The sequence below is a fragment of the Cucurbita pepo genome, chromosome 7 (assembly GCF_057944985.1).
Source record: "Cucurbita pepo subsp. pepo isolate OVF chromosome 7, ASM5794498v1, whole genome shotgun sequence".
NCBI classification, from domain to species: domain Eukaryota; kingdom Viridiplantae; phylum Streptophyta; class Magnoliopsida; order Cucurbitales; family Cucurbitaceae; genus Cucurbita; species Cucurbita pepo.
Window position 1 is genome coordinate 8981584 of NC_141804.1, and position 21945 is coordinate 9003528.

The 21945-nt window shown below is 36.1% G+C and overlaps 2 protein-coding genes across 3 annotated transcripts; both read right to left on the reverse strand.

Annotated features, from left to right (window-relative positions):
• Positions 1-380: 380 nt before the first annotated feature.
• Positions 381-12994, reverse strand: RPN13 (regulatory particle non-ATPase 13). Of its 2 annotated transcripts, none has more exons than XM_023682502.2 (14): positions 12850-12994; positions 12533-12612; positions 6757-6849; positions 5486-5545; positions 4765-4803; positions 4243-4317; positions 4082-4148; positions 3508-3589; positions 2525-2589; positions 2405-2428; positions 1274-1368; positions 1126-1203; positions 975-1029; positions 381-700 (listed from the first exon to the last, which is right to left on the reverse strand). In XM_023682502.2, exons 2-14 carry the CDS (start codon positions 12569-12571, stop codon positions 576-578), a joined length of 897 nt encoding a protein of 298 aa, XP_023538270.2. In that variant the 5' UTR covers positions 12572-12612; positions 12850-12994; the 3' UTR covers positions 381-575. The 2 variants fall into 2 exon arrangements, with proteins under 2 accessions (XP_023538270.2, XP_086981694.1); XM_087125568.1 differs by lacking the exon at positions 12850-12994 and adding an exon at positions 7237-7306.
• A 4194-nt stretch (positions 12995-17188) lies between these two features.
• Positions 17189-20880, reverse strand: LOC111799018 (codeine O-demethylase-like). Its single transcript, XM_023682397.2, has 4 exons — positions 20653-20880; positions 20214-20467; positions 18832-19159; positions 17189-17581 (listed from the first exon to the last, which is right to left on the reverse strand). Exons 1-4 carry the CDS (start codon positions 20878-20880, stop codon positions 17345-17347), a joined length of 1047 nt encoding a protein of 348 aa, XP_023538165.2. The 3' UTR covers positions 17189-17344.
• Positions 20881-21945: the final 1065 nt, after the last annotated feature.

The following is a 21945-nucleotide window of genomic DNA, read 5'->3' on the forward strand; positions in this document are numbered from 1 at the left end:
CTAACGCCCGCCAGGGCTAAAATGCCCCTACGAAATGATAAAAACCTATCAAAGATGAAAGTATGTAAAAAAGATTTGGAACAGAGATGCAACCGTAGACAACACGTCCTAGACAAGCAAGATCGGGATATCTGTCATGCAGCCATAGACAACACGCCTTGGACAAGTATGACCATGACATCCTCCACCACTCAATTGGTTGATGTCTCTGTCAACCGACTCGAACAAGCAAGACTAAAACATCTGTCATGCGACCATAAGCATGACCGTGACATCTCTATTATTTAACTTTATACTTCGATCAGAAATAAGAAAAATATGACAAAGTTCAATTTGAAGGAAAAAAAATGATAAACACAAAACTATAGAGATTAACAATATGAAACTAAGATTATTGTCACGTATCATATATAAGATTCCAATTTTGTGTTCTTCAAAAGGAGATCTAAGTTCCTCTGTGTTAAGTGTATATAAGAAAGTACAGGAAATTGTCAAAACAACCTTTTTCTGTGCCAATAATAAACAATGAGAATGGTAACCCATAAGCAAACACAGAATCCCAATATCTTCCTACTCTATGATTCATCCATGAGGTTAGATTCAGATCTTACATCCTTCTCATCTTGCCCCGCCTCAGAACTCGACATTTTCGAAACAGAATCCTCGAGTGCCTCGAGAAAAGACAACACCGTAAATTTATCTGCAAGAAATTAGAGAATCTTTTAAGTATCACAATTTTTTAGAACAGCTAGAAAAGGATCTTCACAACCGAAATATTGAGATCCTCGAGTTATGGTCACAGCGCCCCACGACCAACTCAAACCAACAACAAGGTCATGTTCGATAACCATTTGGTTTTGAAAAATTGTGTTCGTTTTTCCAACATTACCATGAGTTTCATTTTTTCTTTAGAAAACACTTAACATGACATTTATTGAAAAAACTTGAGGCCTTTCGAAGCACAATCCACTTACATTTGCTCGGGTCTATCCCGAACTGAGATAAATCTATCTGTCCAGTCCGAAGAACCTACAAAAACATAAACACCAAAAAATGGGTAAAGATTATCAAATTTGATCGCCAATTTATATATTCGAAACGAAAATCCAGAGTTTAGATTCGTACGTAAGTAAACGAATCTACTTGTTGACGGAAAGGTGGGCTTTGTAACAGTTCCAAGATATCCTCAGGAGACCATGGACCCTGCAATCAGAATATAATTGAATAATGAATAAAAGTATAACAAAGGATCAAATAACAAAGTGGTGTATACCTCTGGTAAATACGATGCTAAACTCTGTTCCAACGGCAATGTTTCCAACAACGGCATTATCAGATCAGGCTTCAATAAATCTCCTAATCCAAAACCTACGTCCATCATCAAGGAAGCTCAACATAAAACCAGGGAAACGGAGTACACAGGAAAAGTAGAGAGTTAAGGCAACTTTCTAACGAGGAGCTAAGGTTCTCTGGTGGAAGTTGAATGTCATAGATGCATTCAGGAGACTTGGCGGAAACAAGGAGAAGAATTTTCTAAGGTGTGGGTAGGAATAATAATACGAAAATTGAGTTTTTATGGCTACTTTGACAGCCCAAGCCTACTGCTAACAGAAAATGTCCTCTTTGGACTTTCCCTTTCGAGCTTCTCCTCAAAGTTTTTAAAACGCATCTACTAGGAGAGGTTTCCACACCCTTATAAAGAATGCTTCGTTCACCTCCCCAACTGACGTGGGATCTCGCAATCCACATCCCCTTTGGGGCCAGGGTCCTCCATGGCACTCGTCCCTTCTCCAATCGATGTGGGACCCCCAATCCACCCCCCTTTGAGGCTCAGCCTCCTCATTGGCACATCGCCCGGTGTCTGACTCTGATACCATTTGTAACAGCCCAAGCCCATCGCTAGCAGATATTGTCCTCTTTGGACTTTCTCTTTCGGGCTTCCTCTCAAGGTTTTTAAAACGCGTTTGCTAGAGAGAAGTTTCCACACCCTTATAAAGAATGCTTTGTTCACCTCCCCAACCGATGTGGGATCTCACAGCTATATTGTGGTCATCATTATTTATTATTTTTTCCTTCCTAAGGAGCAGGAATTTGAACCTACACCCTTTAGGAGAGGTTGAGATGCCTTAAAACCACAAACACTTTTGTAGTTTTGAGTCTTTTAACATTTTATACCCAAAGGATAGGATTCCCCTATAATCTGGTAGCCTTGGGTCTTGAAAAATCTATTTATTAATGAGATAGTTTTCGGATCTAGACAAAAAAATTGGTTGAATATCTACAATATATATATATATATATATATAGATATATATCTGCCAAGGGGAAGAATTCTTCAAGATAAGTGCTACCACGTAAACATGAAACAAGAAACGTCAAAGAAATTTTAAATGCAACTTATTACCCGCATCTGGATCAACATCGATGTCTGCTGAGTTCAAAACCAGCACAAAATTATTAGAGTTCGGAGTGATCAAAAGGAAAAAAGGGCATCAGAACATGTTTTGAGGGTAGAATCGTGTACCAGAAGACTCAATGTTACTTAAAATTCTTTGCAGGTCTTCCAACTTCACTGGCCGTAGTGAGGAGCTTCAATGTCATGACATTAAAATTGATTGTCAAAAGTTATAGCTAATGAGAAAAAAAAAAAAAAAAAAAAAGACCAACAAAAAGACGAGAAAATATTCCAATGAAGTATACAGTAGGGGAACTTTCATACAACACATCCCAAAATTCTAATCAAACGTAGCCCTACATTCTCAAGGCTCAAAATATAGGGTTTAATTTCCTCCAACTAATCAAGAAATACTGTTTCTAATACTTTTTTTTTTTTTTTTTTTTTTTTTTTTAATGAAAAGTCGACTTTTCATACTGGAAAAATGCAAGAATATAAAGGTATAAAAAAATCAGCCCCATAAAAGAAAACACACTTAGACTAAAAAGGATCTCCAATCTAACAAAATGAGACTTGAGGAATAATTACAAAACTCCTCAACATCAAAGCCCAAAGAGAACATTTAACCTAACAAAGTCCATATAATGAATGCGCTTCATAATACTTCTTCCTAAAGTGCTTAAAGAAAAAGTATTCTACTAAAAAACACAACTCTTAAAAGTCAAACGCAGTCTTCTTCCACAAAAGAGATCTTTCCACCCAGTAATCATTAGAAATTACATTTCAATTGAATCCCTAAATATCAGAGATCAGATGACCCTTTTCCCATAATTAGAAATCTATCTCTATCAATTTTTTTTTAAAAGAAAAATGAATTTTTTGATCATTCAAATAGGTTTGGCATTACCACCCAACCTATTTGAAGAATTAAAAGGATCATTAAAGAAAAGTGGGTCTTTGCTATACTTCAAAGGGATATTTTTTTTCAACTATGTCATGCTTGAAAAGTGCAGCCAGGGATAGTACCACCCAAATAAAAACCCATTTGAAGCCTCAAAAGGGTTTAAAAAAGAATTAATCAAACCAAAAACAGAGGCAGATCAATTTTATACCTTGATGGGATATTTTCTTCGACTATGCCTTCTGAAACTTGCAGAGGAGTGGAAGCAACAGATTGTTCTTCCTCGAGAAACTCTGAGCAACATAAACAAAGATGGAAGTAAAGGGGTGGGCAACATATGCAGCTCGTCCGGGATCTTGTGCAGTCAAAACCAAACAATTCAATCCAGCACACATGCTATTGAATTTCCATTATGGATGAACTTCATTCTAAAGAAACTATTACGCCATATTTTAATGTCAGCATTAATATTTGACTCTATATGCAATGAGGACGCCAGTCAGTGAGACAATTTCCAAAATATACTTATGTGGTTTCTTTATCCGTTTTTCAGGTTTATTTTGGTTCGTGTACATTGACAATAATCGTTCAAAGATAAAGACACTTTGGACACAGTAAATTAAGTGGTAGAGCATCAGTAATATGAGCGTGTCTCATGTGAATGTATGCATGCCACAGAAAACCACAAATACTAGCCTGCACTTGACTCAGTATAACTGGTTAACAATTTATTATGCAAGCTTTAATCAGCAGATAGTCAAACAACTACAATAATTAGGACGTACCCAGTGGCCGATTAATGTAGTCATTAACGGAGATACACAACTGCTGGTCATCTTCAGCTTTGGGCTCCTAGTTACAGTTTATCTAACGTTGGTTAGAATTGCAAAAATAGTAGAATATAAGTCAATTCTCTCAAAGGATAAAAAGTAATTACAGATCTGACCTGCATCCAAAAGAAGAATTTCCTGTCATCTGTTTTAAACTTCAATAAGTAAACTCTTCCTGACGCTTGATTAACCTGAAGCAGAGAAAAACTACAAGTTTAACCTTGGAGCCAAATAAGATTGAAAATTTTGATTGGTCATTGTGTTCTTTAGTGTGTTTGTATAAACAAGGAAAATATTGATCGCCTTTCTGCTCAATGCTTGCACCCATAGAAGTGGGAGACTAGTTTAAACTTTTCAGCATAAATGTTAGGGACAAAGTTCATTATAGTAGTGTTGTTCGTAGGTCTTTGAGGAGACTAGAGGGATGGAAGAAATTTTAATATATCCCTCTGTGTATCTAACTGCAGACAAGGATGGTAATTTTCTTTCTTCACAGTTATTGCTTGATTGGAAGCCACTCTTACTGCCCCTTTTCCCCCTTTATATAGATCTTTCTATTTCTTCACTACAAGTACTTCTTTAAGAAAATAAAAAAATAAAAAAATAAGAGAGAGAGAGAGAGAGAGAGTATTACACACCTTCTCAAAAACTGCTTCATCAGGAAAAACAATCTGGTCCTTTGATACCTTGTATTAAGGAAAAAAAATATATATATATCTAGCTAGCAAACTGGTAACAATAGAAAAAAGTCATAGCTGAGGAATAGAGAAGAGTGCAATACAATGATATAATTAATATGATCTTATTACTTTGCGCCAACCTTATGTTTATTACTTTGCGCCAGCCTTATGTTTATTACTTTGCGCCAGCCTTATGTTTGGAAAGAAGAATACACTGTCCATTGACACATCAACTTTAATAAATATACTAATAAACAGAATGTAACAACCAGTCCATGACAAAACACACACAAAAAAAAATTAATATATTAAAAGTTAAATTAAACTCGGAAATCATTTCCACTGCTTGCAGAAAGAGTCACAGCCAAATATCTACTTACATTAATAAGAGTTCGTTCCTAATAATGGGCCAGTTTAGTTCATTGTCTTTCTATAACATTCAACTATGATATATAAAAAATCATAATATTTCATCCTGAAGTATGAAGCTTTCCAGATTGTCTTTTATCTTTTGTCCTTTTCTCTAGTGGGAGTAAGCCTCTTCAAAAGTCAAGTGAATCAAATATTAGGATGAAAACCACACATTCTTAATTTAATAATCAACGGAAATAGTCTACAGTAAGGTATATGCATTAACCAAACACGAAGAATTGACAATTGACACAAGTGATCAGGATACATCTTCGATGACATTTTGTGTCCGGTCAAGCCACTGAAAGTGCAGCAATCCCTCCTCACCCTGACATAGAAAAGATAACACAGGGTTCAAAGAGAGAAATTAGTTTTAATTGGTGGAGGTTTAGGTTCAACTAAAGGCGTAACTTAACAAATCGACTATTGTATAACAAGGGGGAAAAGCTATTAAAAACAACAGAGGGAAAAAATCAGAAACTTACAAGTATGCTTCTACCTCCCCTTCCCTATTCTTTTTTCTCTTTAGAGAGAACCATCTTTCTTTAAATTTAGGGGGCGGAATGCCAACAAAAACAAAGGACAAACCAACGGAAGGAAACAAAAAGAAAACAATTACCTAAAAAATAAGGATCCCAACTGACAGTCACATAAATTACAAGAAAAAAGGTTTTGAATTCTGAAATCAAAGAGATGCATTAAGATGCACCAAACCCGTCTTCTTACAATGCATCTAAACTTGAAAAAGTTTGTCAACTTCTTCCCAACCATCTAAACCACAAACTATAAAAACGTAGGCTTGCCACAATAAGCAATATTCAATAAAAACAAATGTCCTTAATCTAAAAATGGCAGACTCGAGGTGATTTCCTCTATCAAATAACAAAGAATTGATACCTCAACCAAACATAAACCAAAAGTCTATTACAAACAACCTTGGTAGCAAAAGACGTGGATCAAATCATAGAAAGTCTTAGGACTTGATCCTCCCAAAGAGACGAGGAGCCATGAAAATTGCCAAATTTTGTTTGAAATTTTTTATTTAGATATTCGTGAGTGTTCAGACCAACTTGCCCACATCTTGACTATTCTTATGGGATAACCACTATACCCTACTACATTTGGTTGCCAAGTTAATTGTCATGATATTAAATCTTAAGTTGGTAGCCGCCACAGCTTGAACCTATTTCCTATATACCTTTATTATTTACCTGACCCTCTATGACCACCAAGTTAACCCACGTTTGAAAAGGTGACCAGTAAATAAGTGCTCTGGACAATGCTGGAATGAAAAGAGGTGCACAGTTCAAGATTAAAGATGTCCAACAGACCCAGCAGCCTTTGCATGAACAAGCAGTGGGAAAAGAGGTGATTATGCATATTCTATGTCATCCAGATAGAGAGCAGCAACTTAGGAAAATTTTTGAATGAGGATCTCTCTTTTGAGTAATATACATTTTGCTAATGCCGCTACGTGGATATTCCACAATTAACACATAACAAAAAGATTTACGTAAACATGTAAAAATTCAAACTCACCCTTCCAATACGAACAAGTCCTTTACGTGTATCAGGCATAACCCTTTTTCCTTCAAAACACATTTTTCCAGCACGAAATTCCAAAAGTATTTCCTGCCACAAGAATCAGTTAGTTTGGAACAAATAAAATGTTGGCTCAAAATAAAGAATATGACAATATAAATATATATAATTCTAATAGACTGCATCCAGAATCATTGTATTATATTTCCAAGAGAAAGGGTATTAATCCAAGCTATGATGTGAGCAATTTTCTTTTTTCCTTCCATTCTTTCGTCCTTCCTTTATTCCTTTCTTTCTTTCTTTCTTTCTTTCTTGTTCTACTTCTTTTTATGGAGACACTTCTTACTGAAAGAGAAGGTATAAAGTTACTCTAGCCAATTGGAGTTTAAAAAAACATGCAAGTTTGAATTAATTAAAAAGGGGGAATAATTTTTTTTAAAAAAAGGAAAGGAAAAGAGAATACCAACACTTACTAACCCCTAAACTTGTTCCAAAAATCCTATTGTTCCTTCCAATATTCAATCCTCACGTCACAACAATGCCTTAACTGCATTCAACAAAGCACCTTCAGTTTCCCTTTAAACCATTTTTTAATAAGAAACAGTGAAGGCATATATTCCAAAGAAAGGCTAGTACAGCCTAAGGGTTAAGGGCAGAGAGAACCCCCTCGCAAAAACTACATCATAAGAGCCGCCAGTCATATGTGATCCTCAACAAACTATTATTACAAATAATTTTCTGTGTAGTGTAATCCACCAAGAGGACGTATTTTGTACATGAGTACGAAGAAAATCATAACAAAAGAGCTTATCTTCAAAGGTTCTAGCATTTCTTCCTTTCCACAAGTGCCATAATAGTGATCTGAAGGCACAGCTACCGACTACCTTTGTTTTCCTTTGCAAATTCCAAGCATTTAGGCCTTCCATGAGCCAATCATCCACTTTTTGAGCGAGGTCAAAGGATATTCCCAGCAGCCCAACTAGGTAATTCCATGACGATACGCAAAATCACAATGAAGGAAAAGATGATCAATAGACTCACCATCCTTTAACCATAAGGGACTAAACTCTACACTTCCTTTGTAGTCAGTCATCTGTATTTAGACTTCTAAAAGCCAAGGACCAAAGAAAGATCATAATTTTCTTTGAACTTTTGTGTCTCCAAATCAAGCTAGTCAAGGCTGTATTGTCCATAGAAGAATTACGGAAGAGATTTTGAAAGGCCAGTTTGCTTGAGAACTTTCCCGATCCCTCCATGGTCCAAAGAATTCAATCAACATCATTCCCCAATCACATTTTTGTATCAGGACTACCCACCTGTTTAATTCTCTATCGGGGAAACCTCTCCTAAAGCCTAGGTTCCAAGCTTGATTCTCCCTGTCCCAACAATCAAAGATTTCTTTTTTATTTGACATTGCATAGAGGTCGGGAATACTGACCCTCAAAGGAACTTGGTCAATCCACGCATCTTCCCAAAAATTAAATCTATCTCCACGCAAGATGATAAGATAAGGAAATCAACTACAAGGGGAATAAGATTCGGATTACCTTGTTGATCGAATATCTCAAGACAAGAACATTGTTTTGAAATTCGAATCACTCCACAAGCAAGATCGATCATGTCTAGCTTGAATGACTCTTGTTGATCAAATATCTCAAACACTTCTTCACATCTTCATTGAAGTATATTGTATGATTGATGTCTCTTGGTTCATATCACAAGAATTTAGAAATAGTAACATGAGCTGCCTCATGCCAAACCCATGACAAGCCTCTATCACATGATATACTAAACATCTTCGTAACAGTCTTTCTATCCCTAATTGTTAACCGGACTTCCTTCATAAGGGCCATGTTTGAAGCTTAAGGGGTATTAAATAAATAATCAACTATATCAGTAGTGGACAAGTATTCCATCCTAACATCTACCAACTCAGAATACTCGATGGGCTTTCTTCCAATTTCATGTCGTAAAGATCTCTCTTTCCACAAAATTCCATTGGAAGAGTAAACCCATCTCAAGCCTCCTCGACAATAATATCTTTCTCCAGTACAAGGTCCCCCACTATTACTTGTTCTAATTTGAGAGAAGAAAAGAAACTCATATGGCCTTTCAACGTCCAACTTATTCAGTAAAAGTCATATGGCCCTCGTTTTCCCACTTTCACATGCCTAGCAAGGTAGCTAATTCTATAGAGAAACTTTTCAGAGATTGCTTTTGTAGTGAAGCAAAGTTAAATAGCATTGCCCATTTGGATAATTAGCCAAGACCAAGAATCCTATCCCCCTTGGATTGTGATGGGGTGGGCATCAGTAACATCGACAAAGGAATTTTTCTTCTTGCTCAACAAATTTGGATACTTTACCCTTGAAAAAGATTATATATACCACCTTGGCAATAGGAGAAGTGATAAGGATCACGGTGTTCCAAATGTTTGAACTGAACCTATTACACGATTCAAGCCCAAGAAGATTCAACAAGCATTCATTCTTCATCTACAAAATTGGATAGGCTCGGTTCAACCATTATTTCATGTGTTACCAGCTGATTCGATTGAGGAAGGACAATTTGGAGCTTCGGAAGTGCATATTTGCATGGTTGAAGTAGCGGATGAAGTTGTTATAAATTGCACTTGATTGATAAGTTGTTAGAAAACTTTAATTATTATTTTTAATTTCATAATTTATTGTAGTGGGCAAAAGGGTGGGGGAAGTTACTTATCAAAGTGACTCTTTTTTTGTGGAGATTTAAAAGGGAGCGGGAGTAAATTATGGCTACTAACTTCTTTAGTGGGCATTTGAAGAGTTGAAAGTTACTTTTGTGGAGAGACTATAAATACCTACAAATTACTATGTAAAAGGAAAATTTTGATGAATGAAATTTAACTCTCAAGTCAAGACTTTAACCCTTAGAAATTTGAGTATCATTTTTGTCATTTCTAAGTTTCAAGCAATTCTTGTGGTAGATTGCATTTGAGTCATTCAATCAAATCTTGATCAAGTTTGATTGTGGAGTGACTCAATTTAGAACAAGATTCCAAATCTTGCTTCTAAACCTTTGATCTTAAGAGGTAATCTAATTCTAGCCTTATCTCTTGATTGATCCGAATTTTGTATAAGGAGATGTTAATTTCTTTGAAAGCTTTTGTTGGAGCAAGAACCCTAGGATTGTAAAAAAAAAAAAAAAAAAAAAAAAACATGAAACTCCTTTCTTGTTTCTTTACAATTAAAAAAGAAAATGACCCAAATGACCAAATGGGAAAATGGGAAAAGTTTGTAAAGGTTTTGAATAATGCCTCTGCTTCTTCATTTACTCTATCACGGTCTTTCTTTCTTTCTTATTCTAACCAGAAGAGGACGACTGAGCTCTCATGACTTCTCTGCAAATCTCGTTTTCAAAATCCACAAAAATAAATTCATTCAAAAACCCTTCCCTTTCTCCTCCTCCTCCTCTCCTCTCTCTCAATAAAATAAAGCTCCTTAACCATTCTCTCTCTCTCTATCTGTGCTGAGTGAGAACGCCATCCACTCCCATTTTCAGTCCTGCAACCCAAATCCTCAGTCCAATGATTCAAGCTTTTGTTGAAGCAAGAACTCTTGAATCAAAGAAATTAACACCTCCTTATACAAAATTCAGAGCAATAAGAGATAAGGCTAGAATTAGATTACCTCTTAAGATCAAAGATCTAGAAACAAGATTTGAAACCTTATTTTAAATTGAGTCACTCCACAATCGAACTTGATCAAGACTTGATTGAATGACTCACATGCAATCTACCACAAGAATTGCTTGAAACATAGAAAGGGCAAAAATGATGCTCAAATTTCTAAGGGTGAAAGTCTCAACTTGAGAGCTAAATTTCATTCATCAAAAATCTGCCTTTTACATAGTCATTTGTGTGTATTTATAGAGTCTCTCCACAAAAGAAAATTTGAACTCTTCAAATGCCCACGAAAGAAGTTAGCGGTCATAATTTACTCCCACTCCCTTTTGAATCTCCACAAAAAAAAGAGTCACTTTGACAAGTAACTTCCCCCACCCTTTTGCCCGCTACAAGAAATTATGAAATTAAAAATAGTAAATAAAGCTTTCTAACTTATCAATCAAGTGCAATTTATAGTAACTTCATCTGCTACTTCAACCGTGCAAATATTCACTTCCAAAGCTCCAAATCGTCCTTTCTCAATCGAATCAGCTTGTAACACATGAAATAATGGTTGAACCGAACCTATCCAACTTCGTAGATCAAGAATGAATGCTTGTTGAATCTTCTTGGCCTTGGATCGTGTAATAGGTCCAATTGGAACATTTGGAACACCGTGATCCTTATCTAGAAGGCAGCAAATTTCAATTGTATATGGGTCCTAAGCTTTGTCTTGAACCCTCTCTTCTCAATTTTTTCCTCTTTACTCTCGTACATTTCTAAAAAACATCTAGTTTGCAGCGTGTCTTGGTTTGGTTCTCAAGCTGAAACAATTTCTTACGACTTTCAATTTCATAGGCCCACATCCTTGATCGAGAAATTGAGAAATTAGCTTCTCTTTATTTGTTTCATCGGGTAGCTATTTCCCTTCCCCTTGTACAAAGACCCACATTTATGGTCCCTTGAGCCATGTGGATCCTCTTCTTGCAAGTCTTTTCTTCTCCACTTAGCCTCCTCGTTTTACCCCCTCCTTGTCTCATTCTTTCTTCTCCTCCTAGTGGAAACTCAAAATCCCAAAAAAAATATGGTTTTTCACTTGGTTAGTTGCATTGGGAAAGGGTTAATAAACATTGATGTCTTGTTGATAGACTCCTCTCATACTTTACGCCTTTTTTTTGACTGAAACAGTTTTAGGACCAAATTGATGCCTTCTTTTTTAGTATGATTACAAGGATCTAAATCATTCTCTAAATTCATTTGTTGGTATACCGTTTTTCCACCCAATATGGAAGTGTCTTTGGAAGGGTTTCAATTTGGCCTAAGCAAATAGGCTAATCATTTTGGAGGCACAAAAGGAGGCTGTCTTTCAGCTCCATTTTAAAGAAATGGGTCATGATCTGTAGCGGGCTAATTCCTTTGCAATTTTATGGTTCGTCTGACTAGGAAGGTATGGGAGAATGTTTTTGGGGAGAGGTAGTTCATGGGAGGACGTACAAAATTTGGAAGGACCTAACGAATTCACAGCTATCCTTTGTTGTGATTGTTGTTCTCCCCATTTTGAGTGAGCCCTTCTTTTATGTGGGTTCTCTATTTTACTTTGTCTTTTTCATCCTCCTAACAAAACCCTAATGAAGAAGAGTAACTACAACAGAATATTATACCACAAGCTAAAACTTCACTATAAAAATACAACCTTATGATAATAGTGATAGTCCTTGAGCCGCCCAGAACATGCTCTCCCTAATGCCACCAAAATTCCTTGACAGGAATTACTTCACAGGGGTTTTCTTGCAAGTACATCGTTTATGGTGTTTAGTTTCTTGGGGACTCTAACTCCCACTGTTTTTTTCATTTTTTGCAGCATCTTTTCCATCAATTACCCCAATAAAGACATTTTCGAACAAAGTAGTTAATAGATAAAAATTAGCTACAATGATCAAACTGGAACATTTTGTATAAAACTCAAACATGCAGCGGGATAACATAGTACATAGATTCCCTGCTCAATCTCTCTCCACTTCCCTACCTCCCGCCCCTTCCAGCTATAGACTCGCAAAATGAATCAATGTATAGATAGCAATACGTACGTATACAGAACAATACAGCGGCTAAGAAGCCTACACAATTTACCTGCATTACCGGAACGGCCTCCGTAGACGACGAGTCCATATCTTCACTTATTCGATTCACCTTCCAACAGAGCAAGAAAACTACCACAAAGCAAAAGAAAAAGAGAAAGAAGCATCAAAACGAGTAATCCGATCAAGAAAACACACAAAATCAATATAGTTTCCCGAAACGAAACTACACATATCGAATCAACTAAACCTCGCGGGTATTAGAATACTTGAAAACCCTTTTGGGAGTTGGAATCAAAGATTGGCATCAAGAATAGTGAAAAGAACGATTGAGTAAAGATTGAAGAAGATCAATTATGCGGCGCATACCAGGAAATCGATTCAGAGAGTTGTGGGAAAATGGGAATCCGAAGCGAAGAGGAGAAAAGCACTGAAATTGCAGAGGGAGCCTTTCCTTCTTTTTTTGATATGCGGAGCCGAAAGCCGCGGTGTTTTCTCCTCTGTATTATAAATTTACACATATATATATATATATATATATATATATATAATTTTAATTTATCCTTAAAAAAATTAGAGATTTTTATACATATATATATATATATATGTCAGATCCTACATTTTTTACCGTGCCGACCCGTCTTAAGGGAAATTAAGCCCCATATATATATTTCGCCCAGGCTTTATGGCTTCGTCGGACCTTAGGTGAGGTTTATCTTCGTCAATCGAACATTGATTGTGCAGAATCCAAGCTTGTTCAACCACACATGCTGCCTTTGTGTGCATGTTTAATCGTCTACAACACATCCGACTTGCCTCTACACTAGGCCAAGTCATTCGGCTCGACCTTGTCTCTGCTCGGGGTCAAGGTCTCTCAATACAACGTCGCATCTCATCTATTCATCTCGATTCCCATCGACATGGTCCATATGTCTTGACGCCATCCCGAGCCTCGAGATATCGTTGGCCATCACAATTCGTTCGGTCATGCCATCAAGAACGGGCCCGCGTGTCGCTCATCTCATCTGGACATCCCGAACATCCATTCATCCGGGTTCTATCAAGGCATCGGCCCTCCCATGCCCATACCGTGTCATTTACGGATACCGTGCCGGATAGTGGATGTATGTAGCAACCTCAAACATGTGGGTTGGGGCGCAATATCGACACACCCGTGCCGCCCAGTACTGTCCTTGAAAACCCCATTTCAAAGGAAGTCGCTCGAGACACTCGTCTCGGTACGCTCGCCCACACTGTGACACACATATGTGCCATAGGGTAGCTCACTTAAGCCACAGAGCTCAGGGGTACTGGATATATATAAAAGAATCCCTATTTTTTTAAGGAACAATTAGAATTTATGAGAGTCAATTATAAAATTGTTGAGTCTTACTATATGTCAACCCGAGCATATTTTAATATAACTTTCTTTTAATAGTGTTTAATTAGCTTTTAATGAAATAAATCTACGACACGTGACTTCTTTGTTTCCCCCTATGATCTTTCCCAACTTTTGGGATGCTCGATAATTGAATACAAGCTCCTCGATTCATAAAGACAAAACAGAGGGTTGGTGCCAATAGTTCGTCACAAATAGATAACTGATTAAGCCGAGATCACTAATGTAATAGAAAATAACTTTTTTTTCTTTTTTTTTTCCAATTTTGTTGCCATTATCAAATTTTCACCTAAAATTTAATCCCCCTTCATTAAAATATCACCGAGGATTTAAAAGAATGTCGTGAATTTAGCTTAGTCTTAGTGGTAATTATCGTTTACGGCTTTTGTTACTATTGAAGTTCAAATGTTCATATCTCATATTCAAGACTTTCGTAATTATAATAATGTTAAAAGACAATTTTACCCTTATAATTACATATCAACCTTACGTCTCATTAATTTTCTAATGAATGATTTGTTTAGGATTTAATTATTAGTTATATCTTTCGCGGGTCGGTGAGAGGGAAGGATCGTATTGTTCAAGTCTTAAAATTAATATTTAAAGAATTTACTAATCTATCTGCTCTATACGAGAATAAGTAAATTTCATCCACGGAACTTACATTCTCAACTCCATATTTGGTCAAGACCCTGTAATGCTTTCACTCATACAAATCAAAAGAGAAACCGTAACATTGAGACAGTTTTCTATTATTTCATTTAAATAAAAACGTGATCTTTTCCTTGCTTTTAAAAAGGTTACATGTATAAAGTCTGACTCGTTTCTATTAAAATGTACGAGTTTGCAATGTGCATATGGTCGTTCTCCCGCTTTAAAACGCATAATCATGCAAATGATAATAAACCCAGATCAGTCTAGGGTTTAAGAAAGTCTGGTCATTACAGTGTACAACATAGATAACAACAATGTATGAGTTTGCGACGTGCATATTTTCGTTATTCCGCTTTAAAATGACATAATCATTACATATGATACTAAACATAGATCCAGATCGGTCTAGGGTTTTAGAAAGTCATATCGTTATAACATACAACGCAGATAACAACATTATCTAATAAACCCAGATCGATCTAGGGTTTTAGAAAGTCGAATCGTTACAGTGTACAACACGGAAAACAACAATGCACGAGTTTGCAATGTGCATATTTTCGTTCTTCCACTTTAAAATGAGATAATCATGCATATGATAATAAACCCAGATCCAAATCAGTCTAGGATTTTAGAAAGTCGAGACGTTACAGTGTACAACATAATAACAACAATGTATGAGTTTGCAACGTGCATATTTTCGTTATTCCGCTTTAAAATGACATAATCATTACATATGATACTAAACATAGATCCAGATCGGTCTAGGGTTTTAGAAAGTCATATCGTTATAACATACAACGCAGATAACAACATTATCTAATAAACCCAGATCGATCTAGGGTTTTAGAAAGTCGAATCGTTACAGTGTACAACACGGAAAACAACAATGCACGAGTTTGCAACGTGCATATTTTCGTTCTTCCACTTTAAAATGAGATCCAAATCAGTCTAGGATTTTAGAAAGTCGAGACGTTACAGTGTACAACATAATAACAACAATGTATGAGTTTGCGATGTGCATATTTTCGTTCTTCCGCTCTAAAATGACATAATCATTGCATATGATACTAAACCCAAATCCATATCAATCTAGGGTTTTAGAAAGTCAGATCGTTATAGCATACAACGCAGATAACAACATTGTCTAATAAACCCAGATCGATCTAGGGTTTCAGAAAGTCGAATCGTTACAGTGTACAACACGGAAAACAACAATGCACGAGTTTGCAACGTGCATATTTTCGTTCTTCCACTTTAAAATGAGATAATCATGCATACGATAATAAACCCAGATCCAAATCAGTCTAGGATTTTAGAAAGTCGGGACGTTACAGTGTACAACATAATAACAACAATGTATGAGTTTGCGACGTGCATATTTTCGTTCTTCCGCTTTAAAATGACATAATCATTGCATATGATACTAAACCCAAATCCATATCAATCTAGGGTTTTAGAAAGTCAGATCGTTATAGCATACAACACAGATAACAACATTATCTAATAAACCCATATCGATCTAGGGTTTTAGAAAGTTGAATCGTTCTAGTATACAACACGAAAAACAACAATGCACAAGTTTGCAACGTGCATATTTTCGTTCTTCCACTTTAAAATGAGATCCAAATCAGTCTAGGATTTTAGAAAGTCGAGACGTTACAGTGTACAACATAATAACAACAATGTATGAGTTTGCGATGTGCATATTTTCGTTCTTCCGCTCTAAAATGACATAATCATTGCATATGATACTAAACCCAAATCCATATCAATCTAGGGTTTTAGAAAGTCAGATCGTTATAGCATACAACGCAGATAACAACATTGTCTAATAAACCCAGATCGATCTAGGGTTTCAGAAAGTCGAATCGTTACAGTGTACAACACGGAAAACAACAATGCACGAGTTTGCAACGTGCATATTTTCGTTCTTCCACTTTAAAATGAGATAATCATGCATACGATAATAAACCCAGATCCAAATCAGTCTAGGATTTTAGAAAGTCGGGACGTTACAGTGTACAACATAATAACAACAATGTATGAGTTTGCGACGTGCATATTTTCGTTCTTCCGCTTTAAAATGACATAATCATTGCATATGATACTAAACCCAAATCCATATCAATCTAGGGTTTTAGAAAGTCAGATCGTTATAGCATACAACACAGATAACAACATTATCTAATAAACCCATATCGATCTAGGGTTTTAGAAAGTTGAATCGTTCTAGTATACAACACGAAAAACAACAATGCACAAGTTTGCAACGTGCATATTTTCGTTCTTCCACTTTAAAACGACATAATCATGCATATGATAATAAACTCAGATCAATCAAGGGTTTTAGAAAGTCAAGTCATTACAGTGTACAACACGGATAACAACAACAACAATGTACGAGCTTGCAACGTGCATATTTTCATTCTTCCACTTCAAAACAACGTAATCATACATATGATAACAAATCCAGATCGATCTAGGGTTTTAGAAAGTCGACTCATTACACTGCACAACAAGGATAACAAGAATGTATGAGCTTGCAACGTGCATATTTTCGTTCTTCCACTTTAAAATGACATAATCATGCATATGATAATAAACCCAAATCGATCTAGGGTTTTAGAAAGTCGAATCGTTACAGTGTACAACACGGAAAACAACAATGCACGAGTTTGCAACGTGCATATTTTCATTATTCTACTTCAAAACAACGTAATCATACATATGATAACAAATCCAGATCGGTGTAGGGTTTTAGAAAGTCGAATCGTTACAGTGTACAACACATGATCGATCGGTCTCATTTGTTTAGATCTTGAGAGTGTCAAGTGGTACAATACCTTTTTGATAGCATTCATAGTTGATAGCTCCATAGTTCTTGATGCTCTTATATTTCTTAGGCCTTTCTTCATCCACCAACCCATCCACTGCCCCAATCTCCCTCTCCACCTCAGGAATGTGAAACAAAGCCACTGAAATTCTCATCTTTTCTGAGTTTGTCACTGCCCTATGCAATGGACTCTTCAATATTCCATTGCTCATGATCTTCATGTTCATACCCATCAAAGAAAATCGATTTTAGTACATTCGATTTCTGATTTTTGGTTCTAAACGTGTACACGGGTTGGGTTGAGAGAAAAATTTGGACCAATCTAAAATTTCGAGTTAAGTAACCTGAAGATTGTTTCACAATCCAACTAAACTCAACCTTCTGTTTTCGAGTTGGGTTGAATTAGGTCGGGAGAAAATTTTGGACCAGCCCAGAATTTCGAATTGATTGTGTTGGTAATCCAAGTAACTCGAGATTGTTTCACAATCAAACTCAACCCAACTCGAGTTGGGTTGAGGAAAAACTTTGGACTGACCTAAAATTTCGAATTGGTCGGATTGCGAACACAAGTAATCCTAGATTATTTTACAACCCAACTCTCTATTTCTGATTTTTTGTTCTAAACGTGTACACGGGTTAGGTTGAGAGAAAAATTTGAACCAATCTAAAATTTCGAGTTGAGTAACCCGAAAATTGTTTCACAATCCAACCAAACTCAACTTCTGTTTCTAGGTCGGGTTGAGTTAAGTTGAGAGAAAATTTTGGACCAGCCCAAAATTTCAGATTGATTGTGTTGGTAATCCAAGTAACTGTTTCACAATCAAATTCAACCCAACTCTCCTATTTCGAGCCGGTTGAGTTGTCAGATAGTTAAGAAAAATAATTTTTTAAAAAAATTATATTTATCCCAATATTTAATGGAAGAAATTTTAAACATAATTTTTTTTTTACTTCTAAATTCTAAATTTCAATTTTTTTTATATAATTAAATGTATGATTTTTTTTTATGATAATATTAATTTTTAAAACTCCATCTAAAAATATTTAATTTTAATTATTATTAATATTGTTTTAATTTAATACTCTTTTTTAAAAAAATATTAGTTATATGGTATATTGAATTTTTTTAATTAAAAAATTAATTATAGATAAATGATTAAATTATATGTTTAATCTTAAACTTTTATATTTGTATTATATTTGTATTCTATTTAGTTTCTGAAAATAATGCTTAAATACTTTATTTATAAAAAAAATTAAAAGCTAAAAACAAAAATAATTATTAAACGGACTTGTTTTTAAAATTTAAAATATGTTAGGGGACATATTTAATCGAAATTAAAAGTTTAAGGATTTATTAAAGACGGTTAAAATTCTATTAAATATTTTTTAGATAAAATTTTAAAATTTTAGAGATTAAATTTATAATTTAACTAAATGAGATGGAGAATGAGAGAGTTTTTACCTGCATTTGGTCACCGACATTGACGACGAGAGCGTGAGGAAGCACGGGAACAGTTATCCATTTCTCATCAACAAGAACTTGAAGACCTTCCATTTCTTTGTCTTGCAACAAAACTGTGAGGGCTGATCCATCTGTATGAGCCTTTACTCCGAGAACCAAATCTGGTCTCGAACATGTCGGATAGAAATTCACCCTCACGTTCATCGGCGATCGATCCCCGAGCTGTCTCGAGAAGCTATCTTCGTCGATGTTCAATGACTTGGCTATGGCTTTATACATAACGTCCATCACGAACTTCACGTTATTGACGTATTCGTTTAGGGTTTCTCTGCAAAAAGTAACGAAAATTCAAACACATAACATGTTAGGTGTGATGGTCCCACGTTGGTTGGGAGGAGAACAAACCACCATTTATAAGGATGTGGAAACTTTCCGCTAGCAAACGCGTTTTAAAACTTCGAGGGGAAGCTCGAAAGGAAAAACTCAAAGAGGACAATATCTGCTAGCGGTGGTTCTGGGCCGTTACAAATGGTATCAGAGCCAGACACCAGACGATGTGCCAGCCTTTTCGCTGTTCCTCGAAGGGGTTAGACACGAGGCAGTGTGCCAGTAAGGACGCATGGCCCCAAAGGGGGGTGGATTTGGGGGTGGTCCCACATCAATTAGAGGAAGGAAAGAGTGCCAGCAAGGACGCTGGCCCCGAAGGGGGTGGATTGTGATGTCCCACATTGGTTGGGGAGGAGAACAAACCACCATTTATAAGGATGTGGAAACTACTTTTTTTGAGCCCCTTGAACAAAGTACATCATTTGTTCGTCCCTTGAGAATTCTATTGGCATGACTCTGATACCATGTTAAGAACCACGAACCTGGATCCCCATAATGGTGTGATATTATCCACTTTGAGTATAAGTTCTCATCGTTTCGCTTTTGGTTTCCCCAAAACGTCTCGTCTCGTACCAATGGAGATGTATTCCTTACTTATAAACCCACGATCAATCTCTCCCCTCGAACAAAGTATACCATATATAGAGCCTCCCCTGAGGCCTATAGAGCCCTCGAACAGCCTCCTCTTAATTGAAGCTCGACTCCTTCTCTAGAGCTCTCGAACAAAGTACACCCTTTGTTCAACACTTGAGTCACTTTTGACTATACCTTAGAGTCTCACAATTTTTTTGTTCGACATCTGAGAACTCTATTATCATGGCTAAGTTAAAGGGCATGACTCTGGTACCATGTTAGGAACCACGAACCCACTCATAGAAATGTATTCCTTACTTATAAACCCATAATCAACCCCTTAATTAGCCGACACGAGACTCCTTTTCAAACAATCCTCAACATAACATACTGAATATAGCTTCAAATTAATAGAATGTTACCTAAAAGCATTTGGAGTTTGAGGCCAAAGGTTCAGGTTTCTCGAGTCGTGCGGGAAGACACAAAGGAACAGACGATAGTTCCAATCAAGAACTTGCTTTTCTGAAACCACGATATCATTTCCATACCCTTCGAACTTATTATTCTCGTCGGATGGTGAATACTTAAGCTTTTCTTGCTCGGGCAATTCGAAGAACTCTTTTGCAAAGTCTCGTAGTTTGTTTAGAAGCTCGATTGAAACACCGTGTCCTATTGCCTAAACAAATATAAATTCATCTACTCATTATAAAAATAAAAAATCAAAAGAGAATTACTATAAAATTATCTAAATAATGTATTTAAATATTTATCAAATAGTAAAAAATGGAAAATTAAGGGAAAAAAAAGTTTTTTATTATTATTATTATTTATTATTATTATTATTATTTATGAAATAAAAACCTGGAAGCATCCCTCCTTGGCAAGAGCAGATCTCAGTTTCCCCAATTCAGAGTCCAAAACCTCAGGCTCCGGCGACGAAGACGGCAGAAACACACCGAGGTCGATGATCGGAATCTCGCCGGCGCCACCAACTGCAGAGTCTTCGACGACGTAGGCTCGCGGCGGTTCATCGCCGTCGACGGACATTTGCAGAACATTTTTGGTCGAATCGGAAGGAGAGATCGACATTTTTTTTTTCTTCCGCAAAGACGACGTTGATCGAAAGGGCTAGGGTTCACAGTTCGCCGGAATCAAGGTTTTCTCCGGTCGATTATGAACTTATGGCGGAGCATATTTATAGCGATTAGTGATGAAGATTAGAAAGAAATTGAGAAACAAAGACTGCAACGATCCATCCAAGAACAGCTTCAGGGGAATCGGAGTCAATCGCGGGTACGAATATTCTCCCAATAATTAGTTTATTTTAATTTTTTTTTAATTAATTTATAATTATTTATAATAGATGACGAGGACAAAAACCAAGCATATGTATACAAAATTATGATTAAAAAAATGTTTAAAAGAATTAATAATTATTATATATATAATTTCTTTTTTCGATAACTCAATCATAAAAACTAAAAAAAAAAAATTAATGGTTTGTTGTTCAGTCAATATTTGACTTAATATCATCTTAATTTTTAGATATAATGATTAAAGATGAAGCGTTTGATTTGCCTCCGATTTATCTTGCATTTTGTGATCCCGTTTGATTTATCTTGCATTAAGTGATCTGGAGCTTCAGTCTTTCTTTTTCGTTTCGCTGCGATCTGACGTGGATTTTCGATTGAAATAATAGCTCCAGGTTTTGAGCGGCCCATTTGGTGGGGGCAGATATCACTACTGGAAGCCCCTGCGGTTGTTCGGTTGCGTACTTCCTGTCCGCATATCTCACACTCCCAAAGCGGATTATGACTTTCATCTTTCATTTACCTTTCCTATATTTTTCTTTTGAGATATAGGTTGGTTTCGTGCATCTCGATGTTTATCGGGGGGGGGGGTGTTCTTGAGGTATGCCCTTCGATGAGGTCTAAGGGCATGATGGTATAACAGAAAGTTCCTACTTGGATAACGAAAGAATCTATCTTGATTTATTTTGTTTTGAGTACCTGTCATACTTGTTTTATCTTTCCAAGTTGATATATATATATATATATACTAAACTAGATATTAAATCATACCAGTAATATTGAAAACTAAAAAATTATTATTTAAAAAATAATAATTAAAATATCAAACATCACGCTTCTCACT

Excerpts from the sequence above, each read along its gene's own strand:
- RPN13 (XM_023682502.2), bottom strand. The coding sequence starts at position 12,571 with ATGGACTCGTCGTCTACGGAGGCCGTTCCGGTAATGCAG. Across the intron at positions 4,804-5,485 it reads CACAAAATGTCATCGAAGAT|GACCAGATTGTTTTTCCTGA; the intron begins GTATCCTGATCA and ends AAGGTATCAAAG. Across the intron at positions 701-974 it reads CGGGATAGACCCGAGCAAAT|ATAAATTTACGGTGTTGTCT; the intron begins GTAAGTGGATTG and ends AATTTCTTGCAG.
- LOC111799018 (XM_023682397.2), bottom strand. The coding sequence starts at position 20,880 with ATGTCGATCTCTCCTTCCGATTCGACCAAAAATGTTCTGCAAATGTCC. Across the intron at positions 19,160-20,213 it reads CAAACTCCAAATGCTTTTAG|AGAAACCCTAAACGAATACG; the intron begins GTAACATTCTAT and ends TACTTTTTGCAG. Across the intron at positions 17,582-18,831 it reads ATGTCGGTGACCAAATGCAG|ATCATGAGCAATGGAATATT; the intron begins GTAAAAACTCTC and ends ATGAACATGAAG.